The sequence below is a fragment of the Microplitis demolitor genome, chromosome 3 (genome assembly GCF_026212275.2).
Source record: "Microplitis demolitor isolate Queensland-Clemson2020A chromosome 3, iyMicDemo2.1a, whole genome shotgun sequence".
Classification (NCBI taxonomy): Eukaryota; Metazoa; Arthropoda; class Insecta; order Hymenoptera; family Braconidae; genus Microplitis; species Microplitis demolitor.
This window is the reverse complement of record NC_068547.1, coordinates 21,265,896-21,283,715: the sequence shown is the minus strand read 5'-3', so window position 1 is coordinate 21,283,715 and position 17,820 is coordinate 21,265,896. Positions and strand designations below refer to the sequence as shown.

The window sequence follows — 17,820 nt, the reverse complement described above, 5'->3', positions numbered from 1 at the left end:
TATGGAAATATAGATATATGAACACGGAGAAATTATTCTCGTTTGAAATGCTATGTCATAGTAAAACCGGACCATGTTGGCCAGCTGACGGAAATTAGAATTAACGCATGCGAAAATTACTATGACCATAGTAAAATTGACAACGATTATATAATAAATTGCTGTAACCACTGTAAATATATGTATATATTAAGGAGGGTCTATAGTCATTTTTGTCGAAGCTTTTCTGTCAAACAAAACCTTTAAACGCAAAATTAAGAACGAGACTCATTGCATTACTGTATAATCTAACAATTAAAATTTTCATTTTCCAAAAATGTTCATTTGTCTAAGAGAAAAAGGTTAACAGAATGTCCATTTACTGCGCAAGTGCAACAAATATAGTACCGTTTGTTTACTTGAGTCTGATAGTATAAAAGTGCAGACCCCCCTTAATATACTTACATTTATTAAATAAAAATAAATGTTATTATTAGAAATAAAGGAAACACTTCCGTAATGAAAAGTATAGATTATTATTATTAATATTATAAATTATTGCTGCGATAATCGATAGTGAAATCGAATTTGTTCTCATATAGACTTATGTAGGTGGACATCATTCCTAACCCACACGATTTCGAAAATCTCGTATACATTTTTTCGTTTATGAAAATATACGCAGCTATTAATTGATTGTGTAATAAGCCAATAAATTCATAAAATTATTTCAATTAGAAATAAGATATTTTTTTAGTGAAAATTTATAAAAGTAAGAGTATAAATTTTTTCGAATTGAATAATTTTATCTGCAGGAAGTTATGTACTTGTCTGAATGAAACAGAGCGAATGGATCTTTATTAGTGTCGTAATGTAACCACCTACATATAATTTTAGTTGTTTTAAAAATTAGTTTGTACTGTTTTCAATGAAATAAATAAATGAATATTTTTATGAATTGAATCATATAATCTTGACCTAATCCCGAAAAGGAAATTTTATTTCGACAAATCATACTGTAATAATGCTTCTACGAATGCGCGTGTACATTGATAAATTTAAAGAACATAATTTTATTCTTAACTGTCTTTCTTTACTAGATGACTTTCGTGTAATGAGAATTTTAAATTCCTTTTATGTTACTACTTAGTTACTTGCTCTATTTATTGAATTCTCTATGTACTTTTATTATTCTATTGTATTGTATAGTACTATTCTAAGTGTTATTCATTTTTTCTTATCGCGGCTTTACCTCTTTTATGGTCAGCACAAAAGAAAATTTAAGCTTCTCAATTATAAATTTTTTATTACCTTTCCATACTGAAAAAATTCATTTAAAAAGTAAACTAAAACCCTAAAAAAATACTTTTTAATAATAAATTGTTAGTCAGCGTACATTGAATCTGATATTTGACAAAAAAACTAACTCTTGAATAAATAAATATAAAAAGTTGATGATTATATAAAAAAAAAAATTTTTATCGTTCCCAGGGAGATTAAAGTTGTCTAGCTAGTAATCGAATAAGGTATCAAGTGTCTCTTCCTCCTCCACCGATCTTTTTATATATTTTTCCACGTGATCGTTCTGCAAGAATGACAATTTCACCTTGACATTCCCATTCTTGGTCATGATACAATAAATTATATTTATAATAACCAGAAAAAAAATAATCAAAGTGTAAAAATCACCCGAAACTTAGAAACGTTTATTCAAATTTCTCTAAAAACTGAATATAAATAATATTTAGTCTGAGTTTCTTATTTTAAAAAATGATTTCTGCAAGTATATTTCTAAATTTCCATTTGCAATCCTTGTGTCTAGCCTTGTAAACAGTTGTCAAGTATAATAAAAAAAATGTAGGAAGAAATAACATAAATTCTAGTCGAGAACTCACATAAATGGTCGAAACGGAAGCATTTCTGAATAAATCCCTGACGTCGTCAATGTCTTTTTCACATGACGCCTTTGGCGTCGTCCTCAACGCAAGCATAACTTGACTTACCATTTAATAACTTATAATTTAATATATTAAATACAATTTGAAATATTCAAAACTATTAAAATTATTTTCTTTTTGTATTTCATCACAGCACTTGTGTCACATCACGTTAAAATATATGTTTTTTTACTCCATAAAATGAAATTAATCCATGGTGACTTGAGCGATTTTGATTAAAATCAATTAACACATGTAAGTTTAAATAAATTTAAAATTTGTAATGTCAAAGATTTGAATTGAGTTTAGGATTATTTTGAGACTGAGTAAAACGGAAGACGGAGAATAACTAAACGCGACGTACTGCCAATACAAATGGGTGAGCTCTTCTAGCTTACTTACTTTGGAATCGAGTACTGACTAGCATCATTACATGTAACATACAAAAGGTGTTCTTCAATGGATACTGAAAGGAGTAATACATGTTTGAGTGGAGAAGGGAGACAATTCTAAAGAGAACGTGTCAGTCGAGACTCGATTCTCAAGCTAACAACAGTGCTCAGTGTTTTTATCCATAAAAACGATGTGAATAAGTTCCTAGATCTAAGGGATCTGTCAAATTTTGTTTAAGTAGATAAATTCTGTCTCAGTGAACTCAGAACACCACGTGCACTCATTGACTTTAGTCTTTAAATAAATTTTAAATATCAAAAATAAAATGTATTTTATTACTTAATTGGTTTTATTAATGAAGTTTATTTTTAAATATAATTTTTTATTTGTAATAATAAAAAAGAGATTTAATGGATAAGTATTATGTATGAATCATTGAGAGCGATCAATGAAAGCGTGAATTTATGTACGTGGTATGGGCAATAAGCCAAAGATGATTCATTTTTTATAAACATATATTTGGAATATACTTTTTAAAATCCTTATAGCCGTCAAAATAAAACAGGATATAATAAATTTATATTTTACATTTAAGATAACAAACTTGATAATAAATTTTAGCAAACATATATTTTTTTTCAATGATTTTTTAACCTGAGAAACAAAATTTATGAGATTTTTTAACTTCCCGCTAAGAAAATTGAAAATTTTCAAAAAAAGGAAATTTTTGGTTTCGTTTTGATTTTCGAAAACTGAGTTTTCAACAGTTCTCGACGGTTTGGAATCCTAGGAAGCTATTCTGACTAATATTAAGATGATGTGCGAGTGAATGTGTGGACGTATGTATGTAAACATTATAACTTTTGAACGGAACCGGTTTAGATCATTGAGGTGGCATTCGATGGGAATTATTAATTCCTACAATCAGCGAAGAATTAATTAGTAGAGAATGATCGAAGTTATTTGAAAAATAGAATTTCAAAAAAGTATTTTTTTCGAGAAAAATCAAAACCGTTTAATTGATTATTTCAAAAAAAAAAAAAAAAAAATTCAGCATTGAGACTAAAAAACTGCGTCGAATGTCACCTCAAACGCCGAAATCGGTCTATTAGTTCAAAAGATATCGGCGAAAAAATATTGAAAAAATAACAATTGTCGTCATTTTTTGAGTTATCGTAGAGCTTGAAAAACTCGACGCATCAACGAATGCTTTTGAGCTTGAAAAGCTCAAAAACAGCGGAGAGTTTTGTGGCTGACTCGCAGGATCAACTGTTTCCCAGATTTTTTTTTCAGAAGGGCCTGCACTCTTTTCTCTACCACACTCAAGTCAACGAACGGTACTATCATGTTTTTCTCTTAAACGAATGAACATTTTTGGAAAAAGAAAAACGTAAATTACTAGATTATAGATTTATGCAATGAGCCTCATTCTTAATTTGGCGTTAAGAGATTTTGCTTGAAAGAAAATCTTTGACAAAAGTTACTATGGACCCTCCTCACTGTAAATAAATAAAAACAATAGTAATAATAAAGAAATAAATATAAAAGCGCTTAGTAATAAAATTTTATGAATGAATAGTGAACATTGTTATCGATTATCGATATTTTCTATTGTTCGTTCAAAGGCTTGTCTTATTCTTCTCAACGAGAGGATTTTATGAAACTAATTTAACTGAAACCTCGTTCTCTTGGAGATAAAAAAAAAAAACTTGATTGAATTTTAAAATTTAAAATTTTTTTACAAATTTACATTTACATAAACAATGAATTCACTCACTTTATTAGTGAGTAAATACAGTTTAAAATTAAATAAAAAATTTTCAGCATGAGTAATAATTAATCAGATTGTGCAAATGAAAATACAAATTATGAGCTATCTTCAGTAAACCTGATTAATTTAAACATAAAATTATTCAATCATAATATTAATATTAATACATATTTAACTTTATAACTAAGCTTTGAATATATTTAATACCCGTATAACTGAGTTTAAAAACTTTCACACATTTTTGAAATAAAAAATTTATCCTGACAGATTATGATTATGATGACAATCGTAAATCCAACTGGACAATAGCCAAATATTCGTCATAATAATGAGGTCACCTGACTATCGATTTGACATTGCGACAATTTTAAAAAAAATGATATAAAAAATATGAATAATTTAAACGAATCTGTGTAAAAAACAAAAAAACAGTTCCAAAAATATTCCGCATGAAATACTGTTCAACTTTACTCAAATCGCAATTTCGAGTTACACTTTTTAGCAACGTTTGAAAATTTAGGACTAAAAATTTTAACCGGCATTTTTTTTACCATCAAAGTTAAAAAAAAAATACAAATAATTCTAAAGAAATTAGTTTCTCATCTAAAATTAAAAAACATTTATGGAAAAATTTTTTTTTACACAGACTATTTATATTCTACAAAATGTAAAGAAGTAATAGACAACAGTTGTGTCGCAGTAGCAAATAGCGACATGCTTACAATTTTACCACACCCATAAACCAAATAACATAATTATCAGAATACATATATACAAAATGTATAAATGCAGTGTAATGTGTAGCAAGATGTTTAAATAAACAACTATAAACCTTGCCCACAGGAAGTGGATACACACCATATACATATATGTCTCAAGAGCCGTCAAGACTCATGATTATGTGTTTAAACACCGGCATCAGAAGGTGATTTTGAATGCACAGCATGTACATAGCCAATTCTGAGCACGATCTTTCACTTGAGCAGCTTCAGAGCTCGTTGTCAATGTACATGATGGTTAGTTAAAAGGTTCAAGGTATTTGTCCTTGAACTTTTTTGAATCTCACTAGTATTAAACACTGAGCAGTGCACAGTATTTTATTGTAATTTGCGGTCAATGTGTCCTTAATCTCTATCTCTCCCTCCCTTTCTGGGAGAGATCCCAGCCATGCGAATGTATTATTAAGATAATCACTCACCTGACGTTTGTCATAAGCGTCGGAGAAGTTTTCATTATCGGTAACTCCATGCTGATCACCAGGACCACCCTTTGGACGTCGGTCGTCTCCCATGTTACGGTCCATCGATTCGAAAACATGGACAGCCAGCTCAGCCTGAGGCACGTCGTTTAGATTTTTACACGCAGGATCACTATTATTATAATAATTCCCTTCCTCCTCCTCAGCAGCGACGGCTTCCTCACCGGGTTCTGGTGTCCTGACCGATGACCTTGGTTTCGTCGCGAACAGCCGCGATATCGTACCCCACATTCAACGTGGGTCACAGATTAATTAATCATCAGTACCTTTACTTAACTTTTTTTTTTACGTATCCTCTAACACTTTATTTTACTGCTCCTCAATCTGGTCATTCTAGACAAGAGTAATCTTTAGTTTTCTTTGCAGTTCCTTTGTCTTTCAGGATCAATAGCGCGTACACGAAAAACTGGATAAGTAATTATTTTTAAATTATTTATTAGTAATCACTTCTTAATTAATTTTATATCTGTTTCCTTGAGATATTATTTATAAATTTTTCAACAAATCAAAATTTAATTACGATTTCAACAAAATTTTTTATCACACTTGATAACTATATGGATCCATCTGTATAAAAGATAATTATTTTTAATAGCTGTAGAACTATTTAATACATATCAATATAGTAAACTGTACTGTCGATTTATTTCAATTAAAAAGTTTTATAGTTGTTGTTATTCGCCTCACGCAATTACATCAAACGTAAAACATCACGACCTTGAAATCGTGTAAATTAACCGGTACCTACTAACTATTATATATATTTATATATATCTACAGATAACATACATGTATATCACCATACAAGGTATTAGAATGCATCGGATTTTATATTAAAAGTTTCAGTCATGATGCAATTTTAAATTTAACCGTTTTAACGCAACTATAAATGATAGATTTCAACATGAGTTCATGTTATTATTTTTCTTAGACATTACTTTGGACAAATTCCTAATAAATAATAACCTTACTGATGAAATTAAAGTATTTGATAAATATTAAATCATTAATAAAAACAATACCTAACAAATGTAAAAAATATCCGAGGTATAAAGTCATGATACTTAAGTTAGCTGACGTCTAATTTTTGGATTTTTTTTAGAAGCGATAGATTATAAAAAAAAAATATTTAAAAAAATTGCACCTACAGCTTTTTTAATTTTCTACGTGTGCATATTTTTAGTTTTTTTTTTTGTAATTAATTTGTTGCTAAAAATAAATCCGAAAATTGCTAATTGTCTTCTAACTGAAATTCTGAAGTTAGTAGACAATTAATAAGTTTCGGATTTTTTTTCTAACAAACCAATTACAAAAAAACAAAAACTAAAAAAATGTACATGTAGAAAATTTAAAAAACTACAAGTGCAATTTTAAAAAAAAAATTTTTTTTAATAACTTATCGTTTTTAAAAGATCCAAAAGCCATTAGACGTCAGCTAACTTGAGGATCATTATTATGAAGTCATATTTATTATTTTTGAATAATAAAAGAAGAAATTTTAAACTGTGTAGCTGCTAGTTATTTTTATCAACAAGTAAGTCTAGTAATAAGAATAAGATATAGATAAAGAGGATGAGAATAAGAATGAGAATGAGACAAACTAGTCATGCATACAATGTGATGATGATGTGAACGTCTATCGATTTTGCGCCCAAACGAAAGTGGCACGATTCTGTCCGCGATGCTGAAGAGAAATCAACTTACGTACATTAAATATATATATATATATATATATATATATATATATATATATATATATATATATATATATATATATATATATATATATATATATATATATATATATATATATATATATATATATATATATATATATATATATATATATATATATATATATATGAGCACATAATCCAAGTAATATTAAGGGAGAGGTCTTCCTCGTGGCCTTTATACCTTTTTTATCAATTAACTTTTAACATTCATTTAGATATCAATAATGTCATGATTAAAAAAAAAACTAAACGAGTGACTTGCTGAAACTGAACATCTCATTAGAAACAGATATTTATTTATTTAAGTATTCATGGTTAATTAGTAGCGAGTATAATAAATAATAATAAAAGATGATCGTAATATACGGAATGCGAAACTGTAAATGGGCGTACCTGCTTGGGATATTATATTTACTAATAAATAATTATTTAAAATAATCGATGAGCACTATAAAACACTAATGAAATTATTTGACTTGGTTGTTATATAAATGTAATAACTAACAATGATAATAATAAATAAACACTGATGTTTGACAATTTGTAACACTCTTTGGAGAAATAGCACACAGATATTGAAATTTTTTTTTAAGATGAACACACAGGACACTATTGTCACTTGACGGCAATATTATTATTTGAATAAAGTAGCAAGTGGTATTTATGGATTTTTACAGATTTGCCTGGTTGGTAATTTAATGATTGTGATGATAATACGACAACGAAATCCTGTTGTCAACGCGAATAATTATACGAGTCTTTATGATACTCCATGTTCACAGAACACACGTTCGCCGACCATCGTAGTGTAAAAAAAACGATATTGTCGATAGTTGTGTTGTATATTTAGGAATGAGAAAATTTAATACAATCGAGATTTGTAAGATCGATTGTATCGAACTAATGGAGATTATAGTTTGTGTTGTTACTCACTTCGCGGGATTAAAGATCGCGAGCAAGTTTATTTTTTAACGCGATGGTACTGTTATCTGTTGGATTTAGTTGGTACTGGTTTGAAATTTAAATAGTAACTACTCAGTGGCGCGAAATATGTATCACATTTAAATTGATTTATTTTTAGCAATAGCTAGAGCTAGAGCATTTTTGAATGCACCCAAAGTAATTAAATTATTAATTATTATTATTATTTGTGCGGTAAATTTAAATATTTGAAAAATAAATTATTAAAAATTGGAGACAAATTAAAATTCGTACATTAAAATAAAATGGCCGCAGAATATGATAGAATAATATTTAAAATTAAAAAAAAAAAAACACTTGAGTGTTTGAACAAACCTTGGCGGAGAAATAATATGCAGAAGGGTGTCCTAATACACTTGGAGATTTAATTTAAATTGCTCCAAGTGTATTGCAGCTAAACAACGTCACTTAACTGCTATTTCCCCACCAGACGATGCCAGATGAGTTTGGTCAGGAACTTGGAAGCCATCAGCATCAGCCATCAGCAACATTTTACACTAGCACTGAACACTCAACTACACCACAGACACTTTGCACAATTAACATTTTTCAAACACTGCACAATTTAATTAAACAATAACTATGAGCAATAACTTTTATGGAAAATTACATGACGCCATTGCAATAGTGTGTCAATTTAAACGTAAAGATGAAAGATCTGGACTACAACTGCCATTAGCGATGATACTGACTGCCGCTATCGAACCGTCAGTCGACACAAAGCAATCGATTTTTGCGATTCTCTCGCCCCCCCCCCCCCCCCCCCACTTTACAACGACGCACAGTAGCGCCACCTTGGCGCGAAAGTTCAAAATTCAAGTTTGATAATTTTATTAATATTTGTTTGTCGATGCATTCGGAAATGCTCTAGCTCTAGCTATAGTCAAGCGTTGCCATATATCATGAGCATTTCTCAATGCACCCTAATTATATAATTATTGACACAAATTATTAATAAAATCATTAAACTTGAATTTTGAACTTTCGCGCCAAGGTGGCGCTACTGTGCGTCGTTGTAAAGTGGGGGGGGGAGGGGGGGCGAGAGAATCGCAAAAATCGATTGCTTTGTGTCGACTGACGGTTCGATAGCGGCAGTCAGTATCATCGCTAATGGCAGTTGTAGTCCAGATCTTTCATCTTTACGTTTGAATTGACACACTATTGCAATGGCGTCATGTAATTTTCCATAAAAGTTATTGCTCATAGTTATTGTTTAATTAAATTGTGCAGTGTTTGAAAAATGTTAATTGTGCAAAGTGTCTGTGGTGTAGTTGAGTGTTCAGTGCTAGTGTAAAATGTTGCTGATGGCTGATGCTGATGGCTTCCAAGTTCCTGACCAAACTCATCTGGCATCGTCTGGTGGGGAAATAGCAGTTAAGTGACGTTGTTTAGCTGCAATACACTTGGAGCAATTTAAATTAAATCTCCAAGTGTATTAGGACACCCTTCTGCATATTATTTCTCCGCCAAGGTTTGTTCAAACACTCAAGTGTTTTTTTTTTTAATATTTTAAATATTATTCTGTCATATTCTGCCACCATTTTATTTTAATGTGCAAATTTTAATTTGTCTCCAATTTCTAATAAATTATTTTTTGAATATTTAAATTTACTGTGCGAGTAATAAAAATAATTAACAAATTAAATAATTAACAAGTTAAATTAGTATAATTATTGACACAAATGGTTTTTAATAAAATGATTAAATTTCAATTTTGAAATTTCGCGCCTAGTTGCCGCCACTACGCGTCGCTGTATTCGAGATTCAAATTTTTGCTCTAAAGTGGGGGAAGTTGAACGAATCGCAAAGTCGATTGCTTTATATCAACTGGCGGTCCAATAGCGTCAGTCAGTATCGTCGACAACGGCAGTAGTAGTCCAGATCCTTCTTTACGTTTGAATTGAAAGCCAGTATACTAGTTAAGTCGTGTAAAATTGTACAGTGGTTGTAAAATTTATCTTTTATTAATTTAAATTATGCAAAGTGTCAGTGGTGTAGTTAAGTGTCCAGTGCTAGTGTAAAGTGTTAAATGTTCAGTGCTATAGTAAAGTGTTGCTGGTAGCTGGTGGCTAATGCTGATACCTTCCAAGTTCCTGAGCAAACTCATCTGGCATCGTCTGGTGGGGAAATAGCAGTTAAGTGACGTTTGTTTAGCTGCAATACGCTTGGAGCAATTTAAATTAAATCTCCAAGTGTATCAGGACACCCTTCTGCATATTATTTCTCCGCCAAGGTCTGTTCAAACACTCAAGTGTTTTTTTTTTTAATATTTTAAATATTTTTCTGTCATTTTCTGCCGCCATTCTATTTAACGTACGAGAGTTCGAGCTCGAGCGAGAGCTAGACTTATAGCATTTCCGAATGCACCCATAAATTTTTATACAATAATTATTTGGCAGTTTTAAACTGATCAATTATTTATTTTTAATTTATTATGTTAATTAAATATTTTTATTTCATTAACAATAATTTTATTATTATTATTTTTATACACAAATTAAATTATAACCCTGAAGTTAACAATTAACGATTTTCGGATTTGTTTTTCAACAAATCGGTTACAAAAAAAAAAAAAAAACTAAAAAAATGCACTCGTAGAAAATCAAAAAAACTATAGGTGCAATTTTTGAATCTTTTTTTTTATAATTTATCATTTTGACAAAAATCCAAAAATTATTGAACGTCGGCTTACTGCAGTATCATACGATACTTATAGATGACACTACCCCTCAATTTTTTTGTCTTTTCCAACATCTCCAATGCCTCAAATGCTATTATCACTCGTATCATATAACCTATATCTATATATTATTGTTTACTCTCCTCGATAGTTTATAATAAAAAATATTTAATTATAAACTTAAAAATCCCTATCAGTAATCAGCAATCTATTTATTGCTAATTAATTTCAACTAAAAAATTTTGGTTTCATCAAGTGGTATAGTAAATAAACAACTAATTTCGTTTATATACAAACCAATTAAAGTATCGGGAGTGTAAAAGTTTATTACAATAATTACAATGGTGTCATCGATAAGTATTTCTGTTGAAGCACCGAACGAAAATCAAATTCAAGAGATCACTTATGATGGCCAAGAAATTTATCAGGCGTAAGTTTATCTAAACATTTCATACAAACACATATTTTATTATTTCAAGCGCTTATATTATTAAATGTATAACCTAGTATTTATATATTATTATTATTTTGTTTAATATTTTAGGCCGCTCACATTGTCAGAAAGTTTGGCAAAAACTGCTCAGAGAATAGATTTTAATAAAACAAATACCTCAGCATCAGACACTGATGACTTTAATGATGAATCTGTTGGAGATGATGGTGAAAATGACAATAAGCAGAATTCTAAGGAATCGTTTCCACAAAATCCATTGCTACCATTCGATAGCATTAGAACAAAATTAAAGTAATTTTATTAATTTTTTATTGTTCAATAAATTTTTAGTAATTTTATTTATTTTAAATAGAAATGCGTACACAGAGATAAGTGTCCTGCATGATGTGTTGGCAGTGGTAAGAGAAAAACGCTACATGGTACTGGACCCGATACCGCAAGAGCCACCGGAAGTCAAAGCGATGGCACAAGTTTATGCAAGGAAAAAAGCACTTGAAGGTGCAACGAATGTCCTGCTTACAGCTGCTGAAAGATTGAAGAACAGCCGCAATGACGTAGCTGCCAATAGATCAACGTCTGAGTTTCACGTTGAGTTGTTGAGGCTACGTCAGAATTGGCGATTGAAAAAAGTATCTAATTCGATAATCGGTGACCTGAGTTATAGGACTGCTGGTTCGAAATTCGCACAAGCGGGAATATTTGAAGTAACCAAAGCAGATGATGATGAAAGTGCTGTTGGTATTTCAAAATCAAGCTCACCTTTGTCTTCAAGTCAAGCAACAGTACCGTCGTCCTCATCGTCATCATCACCAAAGACTTCATCTCTCCGCGTATCCATTCCAACTGAATTACAAGGCGTAGCATACATCAAAGTCTTGTGTCAAAAAGACCAAGAAGATTTATGCAATTTCAATTTAAATTTATCAGCTGCAAGCGCGAAAAAAGCTGACAGCGACATGCACTGGCAACAAAAACTCGAAGCTGCACAAAATGTGTTATTTTGTAAGGAGTTGTTTAATCAACTGGCGCGAGAAGCGATACATTCACATGCATCAATACCGCATTTGGTGGTCGGTAATCAAATAACAGCATCTATATTCCCTAATATTCATTTGGTAATTGCATTGTGCCACGGTCTCAGCGCCAGTGACAGTAAAAAATCATCTACATCTTCACCATCAACGGCATCCACTCACAGCGCTGAACATGACCACGTGCTTGAGCACTCACTCCATCAATTATTACGCGAAATTCACCACAAAAATACCCATCATTCATTTCCGCATCCGTCGTCGGGACAATTCTGGCCCAGCAAACGTCGCTGTCTTGCCGGGCCATCGGCAGCAGATCGCCACGAGCTCCTGGAGATGACTAAGAACCAAACGATTCTAGATCAAATAATAAAACAGACTCAGCACTATATAATGAGAAGACGTGCTGCATTTGTGCTGGATTCAATTGCTAAAGACGTAAAAGATCCGATAATTGTTTCACACTGGAATGCGCTGAGCACACCCACACTAGCTTGTGTCAAAATAAACATATGGACCGACGGTTATGACACCGTTTGCCGTACTTCGCTAGCTATTTATGTTTATGAAAAGTCATTCAAGTGCGTTTGTAGAGACGGCAGAGTTATGCACATGAGTTATGAGCCTCAAGAGCTTCGTAATCTTTTACTTTGTCAGGTTATCATCTTTAATATTAATTTTTGTTTTATTAAATTTATTTATTTAGGAGCTTAATATTTATTAAAAATTTTTTTTTTAGATAAATCAGCATCAAATATTGGCGGTGCAAAATTTGGCAAAATGTATGGGCTGGCAATTTTTAGCAAACAGTTCCCACCTTGGTTTGGGTCCTGTTGAACCACTGGGTAATGCTAAAAGCTGTCTTTTAGCATCACCTACTGGTGATCGTATGATTGCAGTACGTTGTGATCCTCAGAATGGCGTGCAGGTCTCGACTTCACATTCGCCTAGAACAGATTTCTATCCGGGTCAGGTTGTGCGCGAGCGTAAATGGGAACACCAATGTGGGCCGTTTAAAGAAGTACAGTGGGACAAAATGGAAGGTAAAAATTTTCTAAACAAAATGGAATTATTGATGTCGTCGCTCACTTGCTCTTTATAAATACCGTGATTTGATAAATTAATTTAATATCATTTTTTATTTTGATATATGATCTCAAGAAAAAAGGTTAAGTATTAATAGATAATATCAAATGTTTGTAATTATGTGCCTTGAGGATAATATATATTCTTATACTTTGATCATCACAATTGTATGTGTATATGTTATATATTGAACTGTGCTAAAAAATTAAATGCGAGCCCATAAGTAAACTCAGAATAAAATTTTATTTTTTATGTAAATTTATTTTAATTATGTATGTAATTAATACTTTAATAACCAATAAATAAACATATATTAATATAATTTTATGCGGAGTAATATTTATTACTAATTAATCATTTATATTAATTTTAAGTTATCTAGGCTTTTATCCGGGGATTTGCAGAAATCGATGCAAAGATAGTTGGTGTGATTCAGTAAATCAAATTATAGATAATCGTTATTGATATGGTGGTAAAATATACATTCAGATTCTTTATCGGGGAAGAAAATGTACATAATTTATTATTAAATATTTAATTTTTTTTTGTTATGTCTAAATTACAATTATGTTTATTTTACCAATTGACAATTGTTAATCACATACCTCTATCGTATTAGAAAATTACGGGAAAAATAATTTATACATATATATACCCAGACCTAATAATATCAATGTAGAATTTAATAAATTTTTTTTTAGAGCTAGTCAGATACTACTGTAGATTTCTTGAGATCAGGTTTTTTTTCACCAGTTTCGAAATTATGTTCAAAACCGAAATTCTGAATTTTTACAGTTTCATATATATATATATATATATATTGAATTTCTATTACATAGATGTCATTTAATTATTTTTTATATCTACACAAATCTTATAAATGAGGAATTTAGATCTCTGTACATCAATCAGTTAAATATTCACTGATTAATTTAAAGAATAATTTATAGATCATTTACTTTGCTTTTGCATCTTATCTGTCGTGATTGGCAGATTGATATCTCGAATAATAATCTGTGATGATTAATTAATTAATAATAGAAATTGTAAAAATTTTTTTTTCAAACTTCTGTGATTATTTCAAACGCGAAGCATCGGATGTGTTCTACTCCAGTTTATAACTTGAAATTTAAACTCTAGTTATATTTGATCGAATGTTACTGAATTCTTTTTTATTTTTTGGCATCGTTACTTTTCGAATACCTCGAGTTCTAAATATGTCTCTCAGGGCTTTGTGGAATTGCGGATTTAATCCCACATATATAATCGGATTGTAGCAAATCGATGACTTCGCCAGAACACTCGGTATCACTGACACTAAGCCCGTCAATTTGAACTGAAAAATTTTTAATAATTACTCATTAGATATTTTTTTTTTTCTCTACATAACATTTATAGTAATAAACTTACAGAAAAATATTGAGCCGCTAGTGCAAACATTGCATACGGCGTCCATGCAACCATAAAACCAGTGATCATGAGTGCGACCATTATTGTTACTCTTCTTTCACGTTTTCCTACAGACTTTGCTAGAAATTTAAGTATAATAGTAATCATTGATATTTTAAATTCGTTAAATTATCTATAAAGAGCTTTACTTAAATTACGTAATAAATTTAAGAGCAAGGGAAAGTCAAACTGGTTCTTTATTTACTATTTGTTACAGTGTGTGGGAGGGTGATTTTAATGCTTACATACTTTACCAAAATACATATATGTGTAAAACTCGATATAGTGTAAGAAATTTGCGGAGTGAAAGCGGATTAAATATAGAGTGAAGTTATTCTGGATTATTTTTTATTTATTTAATTCTCTTGGAGTGAAATTTACTCCAAAAAATATTATTTTAACATTAACTCCGGTGGATGCGAATTAAAATAAAATTTACATCACTCTGAAATTACTCTGATGAAAAAAAACTCTATTCCTTCCATATTTGGAGTAATTTTTTTTTTAAACTCTGGAACACTGAGTGACGGAGGAAATTCGGGCTTAAATAAAATCCGTGTTTATCCGGATTTTTTACGGTGTATTTAATAACAGAAATGTTAATTGAATTTGATGCGCCAGAATTGGTCAGTAGCTAAATATAATTGATTTTAATAATGAGTAAATATATAATAATAATTACGTTCTATCTAGGGACTATGATGAGGAGGGGGGGGGGGGCAATATTTTGATACGATCTGTTAGTAAGCTCTCTTAGGTGAATAAATATTGAAATAATAAAAAGAAAAATTTATAACTTGATATTATTTTTATAGAGCAAAATTACTTATCTGAAAATTTTTTTAGTTGATATTGAAATTAATTGTATAGTTTAATTACATTCGATTAAAAAACAAAGTTATTTTTTATTTAGTCGAAGGATTTTAAAAATTTTAAAATAATATCAGGCGATAATTTTTTTCTTATTTATTCAATATACCAAGACAATAAATTATAAAAACCCAAGTAATAATTGAATTATGTACCACGAAAATTTTCAGATTTCTTCAATCTTCTGATGATTCCAATATAAGCAGTAATTATAATAACAACAGGTACGATGAACCCAAAGAAAAAAAGAAATGCAATATAAGTATCGTTATGATTTGATGGATCATTTATTTCCCATAAAACACTGCATGATAAATTAGCTGCTTCAAAACCATATTTTCCCCATCCGACAAGTGGTGGTAAACTCAAACAAAATGCATAAATCCATACGGAAACTGCGAGAATCCAAGATGCTCTAATGATATGTTGATTATGAGTTATTGTTAGTATCAACCATAAATATTGATCGTAAGTGAAAATAAATAGTATATTGTGTGACAAAGGATGAAACAAACCGATTTCAGACCAGGCTGAAGTTGGCTGCCCGAGCCGTAGGCGAGACATAAAAATATACTGTGAAACACGGGATGAAAGACGTTGTCAGACTGCGGGTAATGTCAGCTCGGGCAGCCAACTTCACTCTCATCTGAAATCGTTTTGTTTTATCCCTTCTCACAGCACAGTCATAAAAATCGTTTGTTCTACTTAAGTCAAATTTTAAAAGTTCTTAAATTAATGGTCTGAAACTACTATTAAACAAATGACAATTATCAGTTTAAATTGGGAAGCCTTCAGCCAGTGGGCAGAAACATTATTTGCTTCTTCCCAAGGGTCGAAACAAGTTTGTTTCTGCCTGCTGACTGAAGGCATTCACAATTTACGCGATTGTTAATATTCATTCACGGCATTGTACTTAAATTAGCTTCTTTCGACTGGCTGTAGTGATACTGAAGCTTCAAATATCGATCCTGGTATCATGAAAAGTAATTTTTTCCCCTACTTACTTTATAGATAATAAATACATTGGTTTAATGATCATAAGCCATCTTTCAATTGCCATTACTGTTAAGTGACCAATACTGGAGAGGCCAAGAGTTGACATAAACCAGGCGTACCTTTAATAATTAAAAGAGTATATAAAAAAACTATTATTAAATCATGTAGTACTAATTATAGTAATAATAAAATTAATATAAAATAATTAAGCTTGCTAACGATCTCTCGCTGTTTTTCTACCCTTGAGGTAATAAACAGTAATGAAATAATTATCGACCATTTTATTGCTCTTAATGCTGAAAGAAAAATACTTCCGAATTGTTTTTATGTTTGCACACTAAAAATAACCCCTACAATTATTTTTTCAATTATCAGGAATTATCACCAATTAATTAGTGATCATTAAATACAAACCAACTTGTCACAGTGGTCTATTCTACGTGCGAATTAGGTTGTTATTTTATATATTATATGCATATGAATTTTTTTTCACAAAATAACACATTTTGTTATATTTCGGTTAAATATATTTGCGCGTATGTTCATGTTAGCAAAATAACATTTCAATGGAGGATAAAAAATTATCTATTAAATTCATCAGTATAAAATTTACTATAATAGTAATAACAAGATAAAAATATTTTAAATTAATTAAGATGATCAACTGAATTTTAAATAATCACAGAGTAGAATTACGGGATTTTGACGTTTAAAAATTTTTATCATATCTGTACTATCGTATTTGAAAATACTTATTTTATCATGTATCACTTATAAAAATACTGATAGTGTACATATTTTAAATTAATAATAAAAAATAATCGTATTACCAAATGCAAGTGTCGTAACTCCAATACCAGCCATGGTGATAAGCTGATGCAAAAGCAAAAGGATCTCCAAGAAGACCAACTAAAAATTCTCCGGTCTTGAAAAACATAATGATTAAATATTAATCGGTAAAAAGTCTTGTTATTATGAAAAATAAAATGTCAGTGATTAAAAACATACTACAAGACTTAACACTGTTATGTTTATAGGTATCCTAAGTTTTTTAGATGAATCTTTAATAATAATAATGATAACGAATAAATTAAATAAAGTTCCAAAAACTCCAATGAAACCAAGTACTACAGTAATTATGACATAAAAAATATTATTATTGTCGATTTCGTTTGTATAATCGGTCATTTTTTCTATTT

At 30.2% G+C, this 17,820-nt stretch overlaps 3 protein-coding genes across 8 annotated transcripts in view; 1 reads left to right on the top strand and 2 right to left on the bottom strand.

Annotated features, from left to right (window-relative positions):
* The window catches only part of LOC103569838 (patronin), a 38,696-nt gene extending 30,734 nt beyond the window's left edge, over window positions 1-7,962 (bottom strand). For 3 of the 6 annotated variants that reach the window (XM_053737745.1, XM_053737747.1, XM_053737749.1), the window contains exons 1-2: window positions 7,468-7,962; window positions 5,279-5,744 (exon numbers count right to left, since the gene is read on the bottom strand). In XM_053737745.1, the coding sequence (XP_053593720.1) occupies window positions 5,279-5,569 (291 nt within the window). In that variant the 5' untranslated portion in view covers window positions 5,570-5,744; window positions 7,468-7,962. The remainder of the gene's footprint in view (window positions 1-5,278; window positions 5,745-7,467) is intronic. The other 3 variants (XM_053737750.1, XM_053737748.1, XM_053737746.1) reach the window with 2 other exon arrangements.
* A 2,862-nt stretch (window positions 7,963-10,824) lies between these two features.
* Window positions 10,825-13,628, top strand: LOC103569839 (mediator of RNA polymerase II transcription subunit 17). Its single transcript, XM_008547364.2, has 4 exons — window positions 10,825-11,165; window positions 11,280-11,480; window positions 11,542-12,877; window positions 12,960-13,628. The coding sequence occupies exons 1-4, from the start codon at window positions 11,077-11,079 to the stop codon at window positions 13,320-13,322; spliced, it is 1,989 nt and encodes a 662-aa protein (XP_008545586.1). The 5' UTR covers window positions 10,825-11,076; the 3' UTR covers window positions 13,323-13,628.
* A 548-nt stretch (window positions 13,629-14,176) lies between these two features.
* LOC103569855 (blue-sensitive opsin) lies at window positions 14,177-17,809 on the bottom strand. The gene is made up of 6 exons (XM_053737435.1): window positions 17,630-17,809; window positions 17,452-17,546; window positions 16,630-16,740; window positions 15,781-16,040; window positions 14,717-14,835; window positions 14,177-14,642 (listed from the first exon to the last, which is right to left on the bottom strand). Exons 1-6 carry the CDS (start codon window positions 17,807-17,809, stop codon window positions 14,436-14,438), a joined length of 972 nt encoding a protein of 323 aa, XP_053593410.1. The 3' UTR covers window positions 14,177-14,435.
* Between the last annotated feature and the right edge of the window lie 11 nt (window positions 17,810-17,820).

Excerpts from the sequence above, each read along its gene's own strand:
- LOC103569839 (XM_008547364.2), top strand. The coding sequence starts at position 11,077 with ATGGTGTCATCGATAAGTATTTCTGTTGAAGCACCGAACGAAAATCAA. Across the intron at positions 11,166-11,279 it reads GGCCAAGAAATTTATCAGGC|GCCGCTCACATTGTCAGAAA; the intron begins GTAAGTTTATCT and ends TTAATATTTTAG. Across the intron at positions 11,481-11,541 it reads AGCATTAGAACAAAATTAAA|AAATGCGTACACAGAGATAA; the intron begins GTAATTTTATTA and ends TATTTTAAATAG.
- LOC103569855 (XM_053737435.1), bottom strand. The coding sequence starts at position 17,809 with ATGACCGATTATACAAACGAAATCGACAATAATAATATTTTTTATGTC. Across the intron at positions 17,547-17,629 it reads TAACAGTGTTAAGTCTTGTA|ACCGGAGAATTTTTAGTTGG; the intron begins GTATGTTTTTAA and ends ATGTTTTTCAAG. Across the intron at positions 16,041-16,629 it reads ATGTATTTATTATCTATAAA|AGCATCTTGGATTCTCGCAG; the intron begins GTAAGTAGGGGA and ends ACATATCATTAG.